General features: G+C 41.7%; 1 protein-coding gene across 1 annotated transcript; it reads right to left on the minus strand.

Moving 5' to 3' along the window:
• Positions 1 to 4,034: 4,034 nt before the first annotated feature.
• On the minus strand, positions 4,035 to 8,345 carry SYPL1 (synaptophysin like 1). Its single transcript, XM_072867312.1, has 5 exons — positions 8,277 to 8,345; positions 7,459 to 7,577; positions 6,069 to 6,273; positions 5,020 to 5,208; positions 4,035 to 4,166 (listed from the first exon to the last, which is right to left on the minus strand). Exons 1-5 carry the CDS (start codon positions 8,343 to 8,345, stop codon positions 4,035 to 4,037), a joined length of 714 nt encoding a protein of 237 aa, XP_072723413.1.
• Between the last annotated feature and the right edge of the window lie 13,025 nt (positions 8,346 to 21,370).

The following is a 21,370-nucleotide window of genomic DNA, read 5'->3' on the forward strand; positions in this document are numbered from 1 at the left end:
CTGAGTATTTTGGTGCTGCCAGCGTGAATGTGATGTCAATTCAAAGGCAAAGGCTGCTCAGCCCTTTGTGGGTGTCCAGGGTAAATGAGAGCAGCTGCTTGCTCCTGCTGCACGATGCTTTCCATTTCATCTCGGCTGCAGGACTCTAGCAGACAAAGCCAGCAGTATTCTGCATCAGTTCCTCCCCCTTGCAAAGGAAAACAAGTCTTATCCTAATGAACCAGAAGGGGACATGCAGTCATTTTTCCTTTTTAAAATCTTGCTTGTTGTGGACTACACATCACACTCACCTTAGCCTGCAGAGCCAGGATGCTGTTAACATTTAGCTGTGTAGACCACACACTTATGCAGCTTTCATTTCTACAAAACATAACCGTGTATCTATTGATCTATATTTTACCAGCTATAGCCCTGCCTGCCATATTTGGTCTCCCTGTCTTCTGAAGGGAAGCACTCTGGGGATGGGACACACTTGTTTCATCTATAAAAAGTGTAAGGGAAAGTTCAGCCCTATGAAAAACAGGATGTCTCTTTGCATATAAAATTTAAGTTTTTATTGAAACGATCACAGTGTGCTAAGCTTTCCAACTCTGTTTCAGTTGTTGGCTAGACCTTAGCCATCAATGAGGCATATACTGATCTAATCCATTCCTGCTCTCATGTGTGCAAAAATACACACAATTACCATTTTACAACTAAGCCGTCCCAATGACTAACAGGGCTATTTGTGACAAAGTCAGTTTGTTGTAGAACTGGAGCTTCAGTTGGTAGATAAGCACATACTAAATAGAGAGGAACATAGTTTTGTTAAAAATAAAGGTTAATTAAAAAGTGTTTTAGCTACATCATACATAACCTTAAATCCCAAAGAATTATGAGACTGAAAAACTTAATCTATAATTAGCAGGGTTTTTTTCTTAGGCAAGATGAAAATTCATAGAAGTTTTAGATTTTAGGATGAAATACATATTTTAAATAAGCGTGTACAATGATGCAAACAGGGAGCCTCTGGCTAAAAGACAAAAAAAACAGGGGGCAGAGGCAAACAATGGCCCATCAGGTGTTAAAAAACCCCAACATTACAAAGAAGGGACTTCTGAAAAAACTTGGTTCAACCTCTTGCTCAAAGCAGTGCTAACTTGGATCAGGTTACAAATAATAATTTGCTTTGAAATTTAAGATATAGTAATACTGTAGTAATAGAATTACCAAAACATATAAATATTGATATTTGTAACCTTGTACCAGTGATTCTATCATAGCTCACCATGATGAAATAGCACAGAGCTTTATCTCAGGTGTCTATAATTCTGTTAGGAAGAGAATAGAGAAGGTCCAATAGTTTTGATTTTAAAGAAGTCCTATGTGCAGCAACAAAGTAATTTTCTTTCCCCAACTCTTTGTCCCTCTACTTCCCAACTATTCATAGTGATATAGATATAACATTACAAAACAAGCCATCTGTGACAACTGTCAGTACAGGGAAGCATTAGGTAATAAATGAACTCACTTCAAGGAGGAATGAGGATTTAAGGTTTAAAGTTAGTATTTGGAACATGGAACTGATGCAAGCGAAGAGGTCAGAAAGGACACCACAAAAGTCATTGTCAGCAGGGGTTCTTGAGAGGCAGGAGAACAGCTAGCACGAGAGCACTTCAAAATAACACCTCCTTACATTTATAATCAACTGACTCAGTACTTTAAATCTCAATAAAAGCTTTGCATTCTATGTTAGCTAACACCAAAGCATTGTAATTGCTATATACACAGCCTTTCCACAAGAGTCACACTACATTTATAGGTCAATACAATTCTGCTGGGTAGGGCCTGGTAGCAGAGATGAAAGAAAAGATCACACTTATCTTTTATCATCAGTACTTCCAGTGAAGCTTCAAGACCCAGTTCAGACCACTGAGATGACAGAAGACTACCCAGCCATAATTCATTTTCTGATGGTAAAGGAAATGCAAACAGCATGGGACAACTAGAAGAATGCATGTGCCCTGGCCCACTCGCATATAATGTCTACCCAAGCAAGGATGTGGGGACAGCTGGGTCAATCACTGTGTTAACACCAACCTGCTTAAAGACCTTTGAGCATGAAGCTAAAAACCACTTCATTGTCAAAACCATTTGGCAGTTTCATCAGCCCTTTGGATTGTAGCCCAGTGTTGCTAATCAAAAAAGCCCCAAACAAACCCATAATAGACGTAACTGGTTTCATATCTCACTTCTGAATACAAGAATGATATTGTCCTTCCTAAACCCCACACCTCAGTCTTCTCCTGCTGAGAACTGCCTTTTGGGTTGCAGAAGGTCCAGGACACAGAGGGAAGGTCCCGAGAAGACTACGTTATGATTTTGAGTGCCATATGTTTGATGCAAGTGTTGGAACCGAGTACTGCTTTTCTCTTATCTTCTCTCAAGAGGCCTTTGTAAGGTGAGATAATACTTGCTACTTGAGTAACCACTGAGAAAAGGCAAGCCTGTTTTCTTGTGGCAGTAACACAGCTAGTATTGTTAAATAGGAAACAGCAGAAGCTCATTGCTTTCAAATCCCTTATCCAGGAATGGGGAAGAAATGGAACAGCATGCTTTTAGAAAGAGACACCTGAACATTGCACTTCTTAACTCTTCCAAAAGTAAATTCAAATGAAATTTTGGCCAGTTATAAGTAATAAAAGTCTCCACTTTGAGCTGGCAGAAAGAATTGCTGGGCAGCACCAGGCAGCTTTAGTCTGCAGGAGTCCTCTCTACAAAAAAAATAAATCCAAGGCATCAGTGTAAATACCCCTCTGTAGCACAGATCATTCATTCAGCTAGCAAGGTCAGCAATAGCTAAAGCCATGTCCCAGAAGCTACAAAGCCAATACATGTGCATTGCTCTTACAGCAGGAAGGACTCAAGGCACATTCTTTCAGCAACAGTCATACTTAGTAAAATTCCAGTCCAAAGACTATAATATCAGAAAGTCAGTAGCTCTGGCACACTGAACAAATAGAATTTGTGTTATATACACAACATTATGTCTATTTTCATCACAAACAGTTTAAACAAATCAAAAAACCTGAAAAGCTTGTTTATTAGATTTGTCAATACAAACATTCTTTCTGGGCAATTCACAGAGAATCAGATGTCTTAATAAAGAAGTCCACATGAGAAGAACCAAATATTGCTCCCAATGAATAAGCTGAACACCACCAATGAAGACTTAGTCATATTCAGACATCTCCAGTTATATCCTTTCACACACAAGCATTGTTCTTGCATCATTCATAGAAGCCCAGACACTAGCAGTTACAAATACTGTAGAATCAAATCTGATATTCTAAGTGGTTTGGGCCATACTTTTTTCCCCCCCAACTGTTTAAGTCATCTATTGCACACATATACACTCTCATCTTTGTTAAATGAATTTATAGTGAAACTATAAGCTATCTTCTTGTTCAGAGATTGCCCCAAGCCATTAAATAGTAATAACACATTAAACACAGAAGTAATGTCCTTCCAGACAGGCCTGTCAGCAGATTTGATACAATAATCCAAATGGATTATCTGGAAACCTACATGTGATGGCTGCAAACTGACAGAGCTACAAGTTCTACTCAGATGGCTTTTGCAAGGTATCAGTGATAGGAAGAAACTGAACTGCATTTTCACATGCCCTAGTTGCATTTACATTCCATTTTCCAGGCAAGGCTTGTTAGAACTAAAGAAGTTGCAGTAATAACCCAAATGCAGTTGCTTCTCACCCATCCCTCCTATGAGACTAATTTAAGAACCTGAAAGGGTCCACATCCAGATAACCTCAACATTTTGCTCTTCAAAAACTGTAATAAAAAGCTACACAACTTCAAAAGGCATAATATATTTCAAGATAATTAAACACTTCAATTGGAGTATCCAAGACCTTGTGTCAAACCATAGTACAAAACAGACTTTTGTACAAAGTATTATTGAAATAAATCCTAATGGCCCCATGCTCTTGGCAGTGTGATGCACAAGCAGAAGCACTTCAAAGTATCACCTTGATTTTATATTCCTCTCTGAGTTGGATATATTCCTGGACTTTGAGAAATTCTGTTTGATTGGTTGCGCAGGTTGGTGTCCTTGTATACAAACCAAACATTTCCTCCCCATAAAACCATATTAAGCAAGCCAAACACCTGTAAGTAAAGGAAAAAAGGTAAGATTAAGGTTGCTGTTTTTTTTTTTTTAAAAAGCCAGAATATGACTTCAAGGCAAGCCAGAAATAACCACTATCTTTGGCACCCCTTTGATTTGGACAAGACATTTCCACATGCTTTAGAGTACTACAAGCTATTTTAAACAGACAACTTTGTCCGTGAGACAAAGACAGTCAGCTTACTCTATCCTTTGCAAGGAATTAGACAAATTCTTTTCAGTCATGCAGCACCTCTGCATATACATGTCCAGAGCACGTGATTAGCCAGTGAGTAACAGCCAGAGTTTTGAAAAGCAGGATTCACTAGGAAGGTCATACAATAAGCCTCATTTGCCCTGCTGTGAAGATTTTTCTGTGAACATGAGCTTTATATCATTGTATTGAAAGGAACATTTATTTGATGTGTAAAAATGTTCACAGTTTATTAAAAAGCTAGGTTCAGCACCAAGAGACAGAGCAGGAAGCATAGTGTTTCCTTCTTACTTATATCAGTCAAACCACTTGGGTGGCTCAATAACATTTTAAGGTGCTCTTGGCTACAGACAGAAATAATATAGAAACTCAAATGTGTCTGGAAATGCTGCAGCTAACGGCTCTACAGACAGATCCTACAAGTTGGTTCTCTTAATTTTCTTTGACAAAACAAGTTTCCTTCTAAAGAAAAAAACTGGTCCATGTTTCACCACAGTATTAATAGGCCTGACTGACTGATAACCCATAAAGCAATACTAACAGATAAAGCAACACAAGCTATCAGTAGAACAGGGCTCTCAGGTGCCACTGGCAATTTTCTAACACACTTATTGCACCCATATGGCAGAAGGCATACGTACCACAGACACATTCAGAGTTCCCATGCTGGTCACAGAAGCAAAATGACAAGTTGTTCCTGGTGCTTTGCAAGATTCAATTCCTGGAATAATGCTGGCCCCTGTGGACACTTTGATGTCAGCAAGTGCCTTTGCCCAAGCAAAAGTACTGACCAGCCACAGAAAGGCTGTTATGACAGTGATAGCAAAGTCCTACAGAAGAGAAGTACTCGTTATTAGGTTAAAAAAAATTGCATGAATGTACATGAGAGCACAAGGCAGAGACAGTATCGATTATATCACCAAAATAACTGCATCAGTGCTAATGATCACAAGCAAATTTAACAATGTTGTAATTACAACACAAGTTATATTCTGTTTTGATAATCAGCTACAAAACTGTATGCCTTTTGCATCTATCAGGCATAAGCAATCTTATCCTTTGTAAGAAATTAGTTTCTAAAATCAGATGCCTAGCACTTAGTTATAAAAATTTAAGTCAAAGTTTAGTAAAGTGGGGATGACAGGGGAGAAAGGGCAGAGGATTTAAGTCTGGACAGCTGATATGCTAAAATTTGGCTTGAAAGGTTGCTAGGTCTGTTTCTGGGCATGCTCTGAAATCTCTCATTCTGAGGATCAGGGCTTTGGTATTTAAAGTGAACTAAAATTCACAACATAACTATTTCCTTCTACCAATTGTATCTGCACAGCAGGTGCTCTACACAGGGAAAATTCCCAGAGAGTAACAGAGGAGGTTCTACCTACGGAACAACTATATATTCAAATACACGATACAAAAGAAAAGTTGTGGTGAAGACACTGTTCACTGAGAAGGCGGAACTTCGTTCTACTCTGCTTCAATAACTGCATAAGGTGTGATGCCATGGATGTTCAAGGGCTTTGGGTCCCCTTTTCTGCTTGAGTGCTCTAGTGACTAGTCCGAGACACTTGTGTTCACACTCCATCTAACTTTTGGTATTCATAAATTATTCAGATATTCTTGTATTAGCAGTATTTCTCATCTCTTTGTGGTTTCAAAAGGCAAAACATTAAAATATCTTAGTATTACTTACAGTTAGTGGAAACTTGCTATTTTGCTGATACACATGCTTATATCCAATATATACCACAAGGGCACTAATACAGTAGAGGAATACCAACACTGCAAGCGTAACAAAGAACTGTGCAGAAGAGGAGAAGTTGCCCACAAGATAGACATCAGTCCAAGTCCCACCACAGCGTTTTGGGTCTGGTGCACTAAATACAACAGTATTCAACCTGCAAAGATTATATCATTCACGTAGTTAGAGTTCGCTATACAGTGGAAACTTCATACAGTCATGCTTCACAATAACAGTCCTTCAGCATTCTGGTTGTGTAAGTTTACTCTAAAAGACAATTTATATTTGTATAATGTATCAGTTATACAACACAAAGATTTGTCAAGATATCTGAAGATTGTTCCACATCCTACATTGAGATATGCAATAGCAACTTCAGGAGAAGAATCTTAATCTTATCTTTAGAGCAACTGAAGAAAGAAACCCTGATTTGGAAGCAGACTTAACAATATTATTTTAGGGACTAGCAGTTAAATGAGGGGATCAGGACTTAAAAAGGCACTGAGTTGCATTACAGCTATAAGAAAATGCAAGCACAGGAAGTTCAATAAAACCTGTGTGACTAGCAGCAACCACTCAGTGACCAGCACAGAATAATTTCAGATTCCCACTCTCCCCTCCAAGTGCTGTTACAATGCCAGGTTTTGTGACCAAATTCTATACTTCTGTAGTAGTTTTTACTAGCTGGCTTCTGAATCCATTTCTATACTCACACCTATGCTTATTGAACACATATGGAACACTGAGTCTGTGCTTGTTGTAACTGCAGCTGTGAGAACAAAGAGGAAGCCTTCCTCCTTGTGCTCCAGGAAAGGAGCTTGTAGTGCTCTTGTAGAGACAATGACAGTGGAGTATTTAGTTTTTACGTACCCAACACCCTCACCAAGATCATAGTGGAATAAACTGAAAAGTAAGTATTTTCCATTCAGTCTTCAAATGAAAATATTATAATGACACATCCAAAATAAGATTATCTGGGCCTCCAAAGCAACTAGAAATTGATGAAGAAATAGGCTGTTAAAATTAATTGTATTGTTTTGCTTATTAATTACCTTCTGTAGCATTCATGCACTGCTAGAATAGAGCTTAAGGTAGAGTGATACAAAGCAGTAATACGGCCTATTGCTATTTCTACCTACTTCTTTCTATAGGGCACAGACAACTACAATGCTTTGAACAATTACATCTAAATATTTATTTATTGCTACTACAAAGAAAGCCAGAGGTTTCACATGTTCATTCAGCTATATACAGTAAGTACATACTTATAGGGAGACAGATGGTGAAAAAGTGAATAATAAATAATTAGTGTATGAGTGACAACTGAAGAGCTAATACTCACCTGAATGGATATGCAAAAGCAGCTGTAACTGTTTTGTTTACCACACCTTTGCAGGAAACTAGAAGGGTAGTTTCACCTTGAAAGCCTCCACACGTGGCAAAAGCAAAGATGGAAAAAATCTAGGAATTGATGCATAGACATTAGTGCACACCACTAGAGCTCAAAGGAAATAACATTTAGCTCAAACATCTAATGAAAGCAAGAAATAGGGACAAAGTTAGCAATGGTAAAGTATGAAGTGATGTCAAGAGGTAATGAAAATGTTGAATTTTTATAATCCAAAAAAAAGTTCTTTTTGTTTATATTTTTCTTAGCTCTACAGCAAAATTTTTTTTGTTTTGAACACTAAAAGCCAGCACAGTACCCCTTGCAGTTGGTAAGGGAAATATTTTTAGGAGTCTCAGACATCAATAACTGTAGATTAGAGTAGCTAGAAGGTACATGCTCAGAGTATTGCACATCAGCTTGACTCTGAGTAGCTCTTGTTCTCCCTTTGTTGACTAGCAAAACCCTAAACCCCAATAATTAGAACACACAGCAGCACAAATTACTATGACAAACTTGTGATTAACACATAGATTTTATGTATCAGCAGAACTGGTTTCTTCCCTCCTAGTCAGAGGGCTTGGCTGAAGAGCAGCCTTGTCTTGAACATCCACCACCAGCGACATGAGGCATGGAGCAGGCAGCCCATTAGCACACACCTCTTCAGGGCTACCCAGCTAAGACACAGGAGCAAACCCAGGCCTGGGAAAGGAGAAGAAACAGCCCCACAAGGAGAATGAGGCTTCCCCCTGTGCCCCCCCAGCCCCACTCACCCACTCGAGGACCTTAATGAAGCCCAGAGGCTCCAAGAGCAAGCCAAAGTCCACCCTCAAGTCAGCCATCCTGGGAGACACCACAGCAGAGACCCACACCACCACCTGCCCACAGCTGCAGCCCTGCACAGGCACCTCCCTATAGGGCCAGCCCCTCTGCCCCTCCCTGCCACACCCACTTACCTCACACTGGGGCTGGCCCCACCCCCTGTTACCTCACACTGGGGCTGGCCTGCCCCCTGTTACCTCACACTGGGGCTTTTCAGCCCCAAATCAGAGGCCGGGGAGGCCAGCCCCAGTGGGGAGGGGAGAGCCCAGCTGTGTGGGGTGGGTGCCACTGCCATGGAGGACCTTGTCTGTGGCCCGGGGAAATGGCGCAGTAACTGTCCATGTCAAAGGAACAGCTTCGGCCATTTTGTGGAGTGAGGCAGCAGTGACGTCCTTCCTTCCTTCCCCGGGAGGCTGAAGGGGCTATGATGGGCTGAAGCTAGAAGGTGCTGCTGCAGCGAAGGCCATGAGTGCTGCCATGTCAGGGCTATGTGTCCCCGTGGCCAAGCCTCGCAGGAGGGACAGCAGGTAGCATGCAGAGGACAGCACGCTTTGGAGGATCATCTGTGCCATACCTTGATTTTGGGCTTAGTGATTTTATTAGCAAACAAGGCAGAGGCTCTTGCCAATTCATGTGCGGTAGAAGCTTTCTGAAATCTCATCAACTACCTTTGATTTTTTAAGCTTTAAGTAGTTTTTGTGATTGTGCTCTATTGTTGATGCATTAATCTTCAGTAAAACTGAAGAGCTAAAACTCGTGCTGAAGAAGATTTGAGGCCTGTGAGAGGGGCCGCCCTCTGCCCTCCCTGACTGGAGAGCACGGCTAGCTGAAGGTGGCCAACAGACACACCACTCGCTGCAGCAGTTTTCTGGCTCTCCTTCAAGATCTTCTAGAAGCTTCTTCTCGTATTGCTGGGGGAGTCCTGGGAACCCTCTGAGGGAACATCAGGGTGTATGGTGGTGCTGCTCTTGGGAAGGGATAGCTGTGGGAGGCTGTGGCTGCTTCTAGCGAGACCTAACTGACCTAGAAGCTTCTACCAAGCTCTGTGAGCTGCTCCTGGCCAAAGGGTGCTGGGAGGTTTTGTCCCAGCTGAGCCCTGTTATGGCTGCCAGGCAGCCTTGTAGCAGGTGCTGAGGAGATGCCAATGGAAGCTGGCTTGGAGTGCAGCTCCCTTGGAGTATAGTTAGTGCGTGCAGCAGCTCGCACACAAGGGGGCCAGCAGCCTTTGCAGAGCAGCATATGCGTGCTCAGCTGTGGTGGTGGTGTGCTGCGGGTCACGGTCCCCAGCACTGTCTGGATCAGCTGTCCCTGGTGCATCAGAGGCCTTGGCTCAGATGGAGCTGCTGAGGGGTGGTGCAGCTCTCCAGTCCTGGAGCGGAGAGGGGTGCCTGGGGCCTCTCGCTGGGGCTGCGAGATACAGGCTCCTTGCCTGCAGGAGGTGTGCGTAGGTGGAAGGTGTGTGTCACCAGGAGCTGTGGGAGGAGGTCAGCAGCCTACACAGCATCAGAGATGATGAGAAAGGGATCAGCTGGATCTTCTCTGAAGACCCTACAGCTTCAGGAAACTGAATCCACTGCATTCCTATAGGAGGGGCAGGCGGAGCCTGTGCTCATTGGGTTAGGAAATGGAGACTCCCATAATGGTGAAGGCTGGAAGCTTGTGACTCTTGGCACCAGGAGAATAGCTGCAACTGCAGATCTGCAGCTACAGAACAGAGTCAGTACTCTGGTAGCAGACAAGGGGTTGGGAGCTTTCTCCTGTGAAGCCTCTGTGCCAGCTGAGCCTGAGCTACACAGGAGCACCAGGAGGAAGAGATGACTGACAGTAGAGGGAAACTTCCTCCTGCATGGGATGGAGGCCCCTACCTGCTGACCTGACCTGCTATCTAGGGAGGTCTGCTGCTCATCAGGGACTTGGATGCAGGACCTTGTGGAAAGACAAGCTTCAAACTATTAATCACTGCTGCTCTTCCACATGGGCACCAACAATACTGTCAGGGGAGACGTGGAGCATTTCAAGCATGACTACTACATTGTTCTGGGGTGGTGGTCAACATCTTGGGGGCCCAGGTGGTTTTCCTCTCGGTTTTCCCAGTGAGGAAGAAGGACTTGAGGAGGAGTGAAAAGATCCTGCAGGTCAACAATTGTTTGTGCAGCTGGTGTCAACAAAGGTGATTCAGCTTTTATGACCATGGAACCCTCTCTGAGGACTCAGAACTGTTAAGAAAAGGTGGGATCCACCTGACCAAGTAGGGCAAAAGGATCTTTTCCAACCGGCCAGCCAATCTGCTGAGGAGAGCTTTAAACTAGGAGTGATTGATTGGGCATCAGGGGAAGAGACGATGACCCACATTAAGTGAGGAAGTGGTGGACTGTTTTGGTAAGCAAAGGGCATGGGATGACATGATTTCAAGGAGAGACTTTCAAAACAAGAAAACAGGGCAGAAGCTTCCCCCCTGCACCCCCACTCCCCCCCCACCCCCAAGTGTATGTATGCATATAAGGAAGTGCCTGCAGAACAGCAGTATAGGGGAAGCTTTCATACCTTTTCTGGGAAGTCAGCATGAGAGAGTGCGTGTCTAAAGTACACGTATAGTAACACATGCAGCATGGGAACAAACAGGAGGAATTGGATGTGTGTAGTTGCAGGGTTACGATCTCACTTGGATCATGGAGACAATGTGGGATAGCTCATGTGACTGGAGTGCTACCATGGATGCATACAGGCTCCTTAAGAAGGACAAACCAGGATGGTGAGGTGCCCTTTATGTGAGAGAGCAGAAGGAATGCATGGAGCTCTGTCTTAGGATGGATGATGAACCAGCTAAGAGTTTATGGGCTAGGATTAGAGGGCAGAACAACATGGGTGACGCTACTGTGGCTGTCTACTACAAGCTACCTAATCAGGAAGAAGTAGAGGAGACCTTCAGATAATGAGAAGGTGGCCCTGGTCCTCAAGGGGAACTTTAAACACCTGCTGAAAGGGCAACACAGCAGGTCACGAGCAATCCAGGAAGTTTCTGTAGTGCAGTGATGATAGCTCATTCACACAGGCGATGGAAGAGCTGACAAGGTGAGGTGCTCTATGGACTTGATACTGACAGATAAGGAAGAACTGGTCAGGGATATGGAGGCTGGGGGCAACCTTGGCTGAGTTTGCCCTGTGACAGATGTTACTAATGTGAATAAATCGTGGGAGGCCAGCCAAGGGTGGGAATACATGAAGAAGCTTCCAGGTTGGGGAATACATGTGAGAATGGTAGCAACGCATCAGTCTTTCAACTGGCCTGGGGCTGCGCTGCTGCAAAACATTGGCAGCAGGGTCTGGTGTTCTTACACAGTTTGCCTCTCTGTTCAAGGAGGATTTTCGAGCCTAGCTTTCTGTATAATGAGCAAGAGAGGTGCTGAGATCTGCCCGCTGCTACGGGCTCCTGGAGGTAGTCCAACTTTAAAGCTGTGGAAAGGATGGCTCTTTTCTTTCTTTCACTGCTACATTACAAATACAGCTGCCGCCCAGCCTGACAGCCTCCTCCCTGGCTGGTGTCTTCTGCTTTGTTCTCATTTGTGCTTGTGAGCATACCGTGGACTGCACACAAAATAGGGTCAATCCCCAGTTGTCAAATGTTGATGTGCCCTTGAAGGTTATATAAACTCTTAAAATGAATAGAATAGGCTCCTTTATGACATGAAAATGACATCATTGATCCTTCAAAATACAATTAATTATTATTACTGATTCTATTAATTCCAGTATCTGTAAATGGCTTTTAAATCTGATGTAACTGTAAGCTTGCTAAGCATCAATACTAAGATAGTTATTAATGTATGAGCTTGCTGTTAAGATCAACTTACAGATTAGTAACTAATTAATTAGAAATTATGACTAGTTGGCCTGTCTGTTGGAAATCTCCAAGAACATGCGTTTGTGGGTACAAAGTACACCTGGTGCAGAGCGTACTGAAGGGTGAGAGCACCTGCATGGCTACGTGGGGAGCTTTCTCTGGCAGAGTGAGGCCATTCTGCAAGCAATCAGGGAGTTGAGAACAGGATGCCAAGCCTCCCAGGACTCTATCAGAGTGCACAGGTATCATCAAGCATATGCTACATTTAATTTTTAAAATGTTGCATTGTCTTAATTCTGTCATGGGAGTAGAGCACTCCCAGATGTGTGCAGGCTTTTGAAGTACAAAAATGATCAGCCGCTCCTCAGAGCAGGCTACTAAAACACTTTTAGTACTGTTAGAAATCACAGCAGGGTATCACAGGAATGGGAACCCCCAAGGTGGTAAGAGGGGCCTAAACCACCAGTCTGCAGAATGGCGCCTTGCATTTCCAAATGAAGGTGGCAAGATCTGTGAGGGTCTGGACCTCCTGTGTGTGCTCTGGTGTGGTCTTGGACACAGCCTTGAGAAAGATCCATCTCCTGCAAATGCATTGCTCTGTGGCACCGTTGGCCCTTTAGTACAGCAGGGGCAGAGCTGTCTGCCTGAGCTTTCATCCTACAGCTTTGGGGGTGCTTTAGATATGCTCAGCAAAGGCTGAGTACCTCCAAGATAAGGTTTAAGACAATAAAATTAGTTATCTCATTAGTTATAATGAATTTATAATTTGACTTCATAAGAGATGTCATTGACTGATGTTGCAAGGGGAGAACAGTAAGCTGTGATTTTGGTGCTGAAATTAATCCCTCTTAAATGCAATGGAGTTGAACAGTGAGTGCAAAGTAGGGAACAAGACCACAGCAGAGCTGTGCAAGTCTCCTAGGGTCTCTCTTATGGGGATATTGTGATAGCACAACTAAAATGTGCTTTAGTTTGGGCTGTGCAGGTCTTGTAGGATCAAAATCTGGTGGGGAGTCTGTGGAACTGACAGTGTTTTTTCTGTATTTTGTGGTGGTGTTTTTAAAGCAGCTGGTGAAATGCCCTCTGATCTTGTAAGGGTCTGTCACAGAATTAAATGAGCAGTGTCCAATCCAGGAAAATGTACCCTATGGGAGACTATCTATGCTCCCTACTCCCATATAGTACATGAATCTCCCCCCCCCCCCCCAATGATCCAGACAAGCTGTGCTGAGGGTTCAAGCCACCTTGGTTAGCTTAGCTGCCTGAATAGCCAGTGCCTTTAAGGAGTAAAATAGGAATATAAAAGAAGGGACAGACCAAGATAAAAGATGGAATATCTATTTGCTCATCATCTCCACATCCTCCATGCCCAAGAAAAACTGTTCCATATATGTGGCATATAAAGTCTTGGTTCCATCTAAATGAACCAAGCAACTTCCTGGCCCCCATCCAATGTATCTTGGTATTTTTTTTTCCTCTGTCTTCCTTCTTCCCCATCCTCTACTTAAACCCTATAAGCAATGTATCTCCCTAAAAATACATATAGGCACTTGTTTGATTCCTCTCCTTTTCCACTTGTCAAGTTAGTTGAAAGAATTTCATTATTTAAAACATTCTTTAAAAATGCTCTCAGCACTGATTGATATTTTTTTTTCTCCCCCAGGTCTTTTCAGGTGCCAGATGTCTGGTATGGATGTACTCTGAACTATATACAATGTTCTAGCTGTGGGGTCATTAATTCAAAATTGGAAAAGGCTCTTAATTTTTCACTCCATATAACTTATCTCTCTGCTGGGGTTAAAAGTATTTTAGAACATTTTTGCTAGCGGATTGCATTCCAAAGTGATATCAAACACTTTAAATATAGATAGTATTTCCACAGGGCTAATTTCATAAGCTGAAACCAATTCTGAATCAAATCTCTGCAAGGAAGAATTTAAGCAGGTAGACTGTATACTGTTTAAGAGCACTGAAAAAAGCCCACTATAGAAAAAGAGAGTTATTTCACTTGGAAAATCAGTTTGGCTTAGACAGAAAGTGACAGAAGTATAAAAATTATATAACAAATGGGAGAAAGGAGAAGTTTGTAATAATGAATATAAATTAGAAGGCAGCCTATTGCAGGAAAGGGCAAAGAAAGCAAATGGACCAAGGGACCAATATATGGTCTACAGCCTTGCAGACAACAGCAATGCATTTTTGAAACACAGGAGGAAGAAAAGAGATTATATGAAAGTGAATAGACAGAAATGATGGAAAACAACTAAAAAAAAAAAGAAAAAAAAGGCAGGAATGGCCAATATTATATTCTGTATTAGGGAAAAAGCAGGAAAGTATTAATATGCTAATCATGTAATAAGTCCTTTCCACTCCAGCAGGGCTCAGGGGAGCGTTGGGTCACATCTGCTAAAGCTTTTATATCAGTTGTCAATACCCAGCAACCCCAGTTTGGACAGGGCTGATAAAGGAGCTCTCTTAATATGAACAATGATTGCCAATCATCTTTGAAACACTGGTCAAGATCCAGATGTCTGACGTTATGACAACATAGGCCTATCCATTTATCACTCTTCTTAAGGTAAAAGATGGGGTAACTGATGCAGAACCCTCTTGATAGAGAATTAAATTAGAACAATATAGTTAATGTCAAGCTACATGGTCATTGGGGAGTTAGTTTTTTGCTGATTAGCCTATGTTTAAGCCTGTGCTTAAGCAGTGATGATCAAAAGACTGAGCTGATGCAGTTAATAGTTGCCACTGTAGCATACCAGATATTTGACCTGGTACTTGATGAGTCTAGAAGGATATAAAACTGGTGTGAAACACTGATTGAATTAGAAACTAGGTAACTGATAGGTCTTAAAGTGAAAATCAGTATGATTAGTGGAAAAAATAATTCTCAGTATTCTGAGTCCCATTCTTTCGAAAATAAAAAGGAGGACAAAACTCTGAGGTTTATATAGCTGGTGTCATGGTGTCTGAGGCAGCTGTGGGAGAGACCAGTGGGATTCCTGGCTGCCCCGGGGAGACACGTCTCCCACAGAGACAGCAAAGCGCTGGTGCCCCTGTGCGAGGAGTGAGTGAGCTTCCTCTGGAGCATTGTGCAGCAGTCTCATTTACTAATGCTTCCAGAAGATTAATTCAAACTACCTGGATGATTAAGGGTCATGGAGAGCTCATTTTCTTAGACTGAAAGAACTTGGGTGGTTTAGCTTAGTGAAATGAAGGGTAACTGAAGGTATTACTGCTGGCTTGAAGTACACCAAGGAATAGATGCAGGGAAGGCAGAGATTTATACTAAGCGACAGCTTTACTACAGGGATCACTGCATATAATCAAAGAATATCATTTATGCTGTACATAAAGTATAAGTATGAGATTCTGGAAATGTCTTCCAACAGAAGGCAAACACTGGAGGTTGTTTTAAGGGGGAGTTCAGAGTAGTTATGATATTGTTGCTTGTGATAGCAGTGGAAAAAAACTTGATGATTCATGATCTTCTTTTCCCATCCTAATCCCCTACACAGTCCAAACAAGGATTAATTCAGGGAAGTCCTGAGCTCTGTGTTTATAGATAAAGCAAGAGTGGATGATTAAGTTAATACTTATCTGGCAGGGAGACACCATTGCACAGGACCGCTCTGCCCACAATACTGTCTATTCAGCGAGTCTGCTGTAACTTTGGAAACTCCAGGTGGGGAAAGTGCTTTTCTTCCTCCCAAATTAAATAAATCTCACCTGACAAATAGCTGTCTACAGGTAGTTTCTTGTGATGTAATAGGCTGCATTTTTCTGTCCATTTTGTTAGCTGTCTGTTTTCTAGTATCTCTGTATCATTTTACCTGCTTGTGCACTCTGATGTTTTAAATCTTCCCTCTTTAGACCTGTTAGTATATTTATTATTGCATTTATTTCTCTCTTGGGTCTCTAATAACAATGCTAAGTTATATTGTTCCTTTTCCCTGATTTCTGTGGCACCCCTTGGCCTTTTCTCCAAGACTTTGGAAATTACTGTTTAATGTTGTCTTTTGCTAAAAGTCCTTGAGATATTTTTCACTGCATGTGCCATTCATCTATCATATCGAAGCAGGTTTGAAATTCTGTGGTTAATACAAGTTAGATTTTTCTGAGACACTGTATCAATATTTAAAAAATAAATTCTAGGCATTTTACACTGCCTTTATTTAATTTACTCATAGCAGCTTAGTTACTTCTGAACTATTATGTTGCTCATTAGTACCCTTGCTGCCTTGAATTTTAGTTTTCTACTGCTGCATGTAAAAATTCCTGTTATTCTCCTTGATCCCTGTGGAATCCACTGAAGGGCAGGCAGTCATGTCCCCTACTGCCCCCATTTCTGTGTACGTTTCCAAAGGGCAAGAGGCAGCCCTTCCCAGAGAGGCAGTAGCTCCTCTGGAGGATGCTTCAGAGCAAAAGTTTCTCGTAGCTGCTCTTCCCTCCCAGGCAGTGTGATTTCCACGGGGGTTCACAATCTACAAACGAATCCTGTGGCTTAATTTTCATAGCTCATCACTTTGTAGGTGTTAACCAGGTAGCTGTGGGACCTACCCTGTACAGTATGCTGATACGTGCCTTATTCTGTAAATACACTTTGGAAAGTCATCGCTGAAGACAGAGTTCTGGAACATAACAATTAACTGTAAAGGACAAAGAGTATGATGTATGCACTTGAATAAAAATTCTAAATTACACTGTAGACTTGTGAATCTTCAGCCAGAATTAATTTAGTTCCTTACTGGAAGGGTTTTATCTGGGAGTGCTGAGTGGCTCCAGAGCTGTGCAGACAGCATCCTGTTGTACCATCTAGTGGCGTGTTGTGATAGTGCACGCTGTGGAAATTACCCGTTTTCAGGCTAAGGAGGTTATTGTTAATACAATATATTATTATTCATTTATGTTTGTCATCTGTGAAACCCAATAGAATTCCTTGGATGAAGGGAAGACATTAAGAATGCCAGAGATGCTGATTGAAAGTGGAAAGCATGGAGAAAAGGAGGTTGAACATATTATCTGCTTCAGCCAGACCAGTTAAGCTTGGTGGGCATCAGTAGCATCCCTTAATATACATTAGTCTCACTAAAGCCTAGCATGTACTACTACATGTGAGCTGTATCTTATGGTAAAGCACACCTCTGTAGCGTGCTTTAATTTACTTTTTGATGAATCTAGAAATCACCCCACCCCCCACCCCCTTCATTTTCTGACAGCAATCTCTGAGAACTAACCTAGTAAGTTTGGTTTTGACCATACCATGCCACTTTCAGGCAGTATCTGTCCATCAGTACTTCAGCCCACTGCTGTGTTTGCTGGTGCTTTATGTGCTGCTTGGTTGGCACTGCCAGTTAAACAAACATACTCAATCCATGGCTGCACTGTTCTCTGCAGAATTTTATACTGTCACACATTTGAACAGATCAGGATGAAAAATAAACTCATGAATAGGTTATTTTTTGTACCAAATGGATGTGAAAAAGCTTGTGCTGGCACAAAACAAGAGGTAGTTTGGGGACAGGAACAAGCAGCTGGGGAGTGGGAAGTACCATTTTCTCAGCTACCTTAGGGATTTCTCCTTAAACAAAGGCTAGATGATAAAAGATCCCCAAAAAAGAGCTGTCCTGCACAAAAGACATCAAGTGTTCCACTGCAACAAAAAGGAAGATAATTCCCTTTCAGAGAAACATCCTAGGATTTTTCTGAGCACAAAGAGCAGGAGAATTTTACTTCTAGCAGAAAATGCAGGGTAGGACAAAATCCCTTGGGAACTCCCGAATATACTGTACCATCCTGAATTAGACTCAAGATCAACTCAGAGCTATATAGCAGTTTCAAGTTTCAAAGGGCCTGTTGTACCATACTGAGTCTAAGAATTAAAGAAGCTTTAAAATGTGTCCATTTATCTGATGGATGGATAAAATGCAGCATCCGCTGAACTAATGCTGCTGTGCTGCTGTGCAGCTAATGCTGCTATAAAAATTGTTTGCATTTCTAACCAAATCTCATTAGAAGTTTATGTATAATTAATTCTACAACTGAGCTGAATGCATTACTTTTTTTTTTCTTCTTTATTTTTCTTGAAGGTTCCAGATTTCCCAACTGTTGACAAAGGATGTGTTAATGACATCATTATGAAGTTCTGTTGTTTACTGTTTTCTTCAACAAGTAGTAATTTTATTGACTTTGGCAGAGAGATTGGTGTTTTGCATGATTTCAATAGATTTTGTGACACAGAGGCATAATATAAACCAAGATGTTCCAGAATAAACAGGACTATTACTACCAGATGGAAATTGTCCTGAAGCATTATGGGACTTGAAAAAACAAAAACATTTTAGGAAAAACATTTTAGGAGTCAGTTTAATCATCTTGAAAACAATATCTAAGTATAAAATACAGGGTTTTTTAGAAAACAATGGAAGGATATAAATAGTAATTATTTCAGATCTTACTACTTTATTGTCTGTGCACGTTTAGAATATGCTAGTCTTTAAAAGACATGTCAACACACTTGATTTAGTGAGCTAACTATACAAAATAATTTGAATCTGAAATGAGATATTTCTGATTATAAAACAAATAAAGGCAGCTGAAACTCAGAAGATACTCTGGTAGAAAACGTAAATATACATGAACTTAGAGACAGTAGATGTTGGCCGACCTTATTTGTAGAGCTGGTGAAATGATTGTGATTTTCAGATGAATTCTAAATTTATCCTGGTAACAATAGCTTATGCAATCAGTGGATAATGAGCCCTTACGCATGACAGGTTTATAACTCAAATCCGGGTCATGGACATCAGGCCACAAAATAAAAATTAATCTATTCAACAGTACAAATATTTCTCATTCTAAATGGTGAGAAAGGAAGTCTTGTGTACTTGGGTGGAATAACTGTACACAAATACAGATGGTCAAGCAGGTGTTATTTGTCTGCCAAATGAGACACAATAGATGTTCTTAAAGAATCTGTTAAGAATTTGGAAGCAATGAAATGCACTGGGTAGATTGTATCTTTTAGATCACAAATTGAAAAAATACACATGGATTAAATAAAATGTAAACAGCAATGAGAAGTAAAGTGAAAACTGAATTAAAGGGCGTAATAAAATTAAAGTGTTGCTATGTAGTTAATTCAGTTATCATCTGACCGGATTAAATTTTCTAGAAAACAAAACACAAACCAAACAAGTCTCAAACAGCCTATGTCGATAAAAAAGCCTTTCTTAATGACATTAAATGCAAATGCTACTCAGTGAAAGAAAATAGTTCGTAAATCCTTAGTCTAAAAGTTCATAGCCTTCCAAATGCAAGGCTGAGCTCTCTTTTTGAGGTAAGCCAAGTGTTTGGCCAAGTCCAACTTCATGTAGAAAAAGCGAACTATACTTTTGGCACTGTAATTTAGTAGCTACATGTTTAACGTCTTTCCACCAAGACTGCTTCAGCACTTGACATTTAGCAGAAACAAACCGAGTAGGCACATGATGATCCCTGGCCTTTTCCTGCTGCGTCCAGAGTCAAGGAATAAATTTGGCCACTGCTGATACCTGCCAGTCACACTGCAGGCTTCAACAGGCGCAGATTTGGGCAGAATATGGAGCAAATGAGGATACCAGTTGAGAAAACAGATGTTGCAATGTCAGCAAATTATCCTAGGAAAACAATATCACAGAGAAAACAGATGAAAAGGATCTCCTATAGGCTACCCCAGACCTTCAAATACTTGGGCTGTAAAAAAACTGGCCTTCACAGAAAAATTTTTAAAAATCAGGTTTAAGATTTTCTTTACGAATTTTTCCAGTTTAATTTTTTAAAAGTCTTCTTATCTTTCCAGAGCCTTATCAATGTGGTGAGTGGCAGTATAAATGCAGTGTAAAATGTAGTATAAAAAACAGAAGAAAACTTCAGTTTCCCAAGATACTTCAGTAAATTAAATGTGGCCGGGGACCTTCCTGGACATGGAGGCCAGCTGACATGGTGTTATCTGGCTCTCTGCTCATAAAGCCTTAGCCTCCAAACCATGGTGGCTGTGTGACCTGGTGGGAATGGTCGCTGGACCATGCTCACTCCTGAACTGTGCCAGGGAATTATTTGGGAGCATGTGTCTCTCTCTCCTTGCCACTCTTGAATTTTCTCATACAAAAGCAGCATTTTTGTGGGAGGGCTGGAGCACCTGTAGAGAGATAAGAAGATGCCTGGGATTTCCTTCTCATTCCCTGTTGCAGCAACTCTCACTGCTGTCCCACCTCTCCAGGCGCTTAACTGCTTGTGTCAGTCCTTGCAAGCCTGATTTCTCCCTTCAGCCATCACCTCCCTCTTTCATACTGCCTCCGTTTTTCACAGGATCTCTCTCATGTTAATCAATCCTGGGGGAATTTTTCCACCCTCCTGTGATGGGAGATAGAAGGCAGCAGGAGGCTGGCAAGAAGCCAGGGAGGCAGGGGAATAATAATGCTGCCTTGTCTGCTCCAAACCCATTTTATTGTAATCGTCCTGCTGTATGAGCCATTCATCATATTCACAAATGAACCCTTTACTTGAAGAAGATTTTGAAGAATAGAAAGCTTAGAAAGGAAGTCTAGGTTGCCTAATTATGTGGTCGCTCTGGGGTCATTTTTACATACTGGTGCCATTGTCATTGCAATGTGCCCTTCAGCAAATATCTGCATGTCAGTAGAGCACAGCCAGTAACATGTGCCTTACCTGTGTACAGCGCTTTAAAGCCTCCGGCTCTGCTGTGCTGTAAGAGATACCCGTTGTGCTGTCATCTCACGGTCATGGGCTGCTGTGTGCGTGTGTGTGGGTATGAACTTATAATTTAAAACAACCAAACCCAGGAGTCGGTTCTAGGAACTAATACAGCTCATGTTTCAGTGCTGGAAATGCTATGTTTTGACGAGCTTCCTGGGGATTTTTCCAGTAGTTGGTTTAATCAGTCTTGCTGGTAGTCTGTCGGCCCCAGGCAGCATTTCGGTAGTGCGTATTAGTGAAACATAAAGCTGGAACAACCTCTGAGGGCCACAGGCAGCAAACTGTGAGGCTGTCCCAGCTTGGCTGGTTCTGCAAAGGCATAAATCCACTGTTACTTCCTCCCTTCATCCCTGTTGCACTGAGCATGCACCAAATTCTGGGCTATACATAGTACCTAAAAATTCTACCTTCTCCGTGCTTTCCTGTTAACATCCAAGA

This window comes from Ciconia boyciana, chromosome 1 (genome assembly GCF_034638445.1).
Source record: "Ciconia boyciana chromosome 1, ASM3463844v1, whole genome shotgun sequence".
Classification (NCBI taxonomy): Eukaryota; Metazoa; Chordata; class Aves; order Ciconiiformes; family Ciconiidae; genus Ciconia; species Ciconia boyciana.

Coding starts and splice junctions, on each gene's coding strand:
- SYPL1 (XM_072867312.1), bottom strand. CDS start 8,345: ATGGCTGACTTGAGGGTGGACTTTGGCTTGCTCTTGGAGCCTCTGGGC. Junction 7,578..8,276: donor TCATTAAGGTCCTCGAGTGG/GTGAGTGGGGCT, acceptor ATCAATTCCTAG/ATTTTTTCCATCTTTGCTTT. Junction 5,209..6,068: donor ATAGCAAGTTTCCACTAACT/GTAAGTAATACT, acceptor TCTCTTCTGTAG/GACTTTGCTATCACTGTCAT.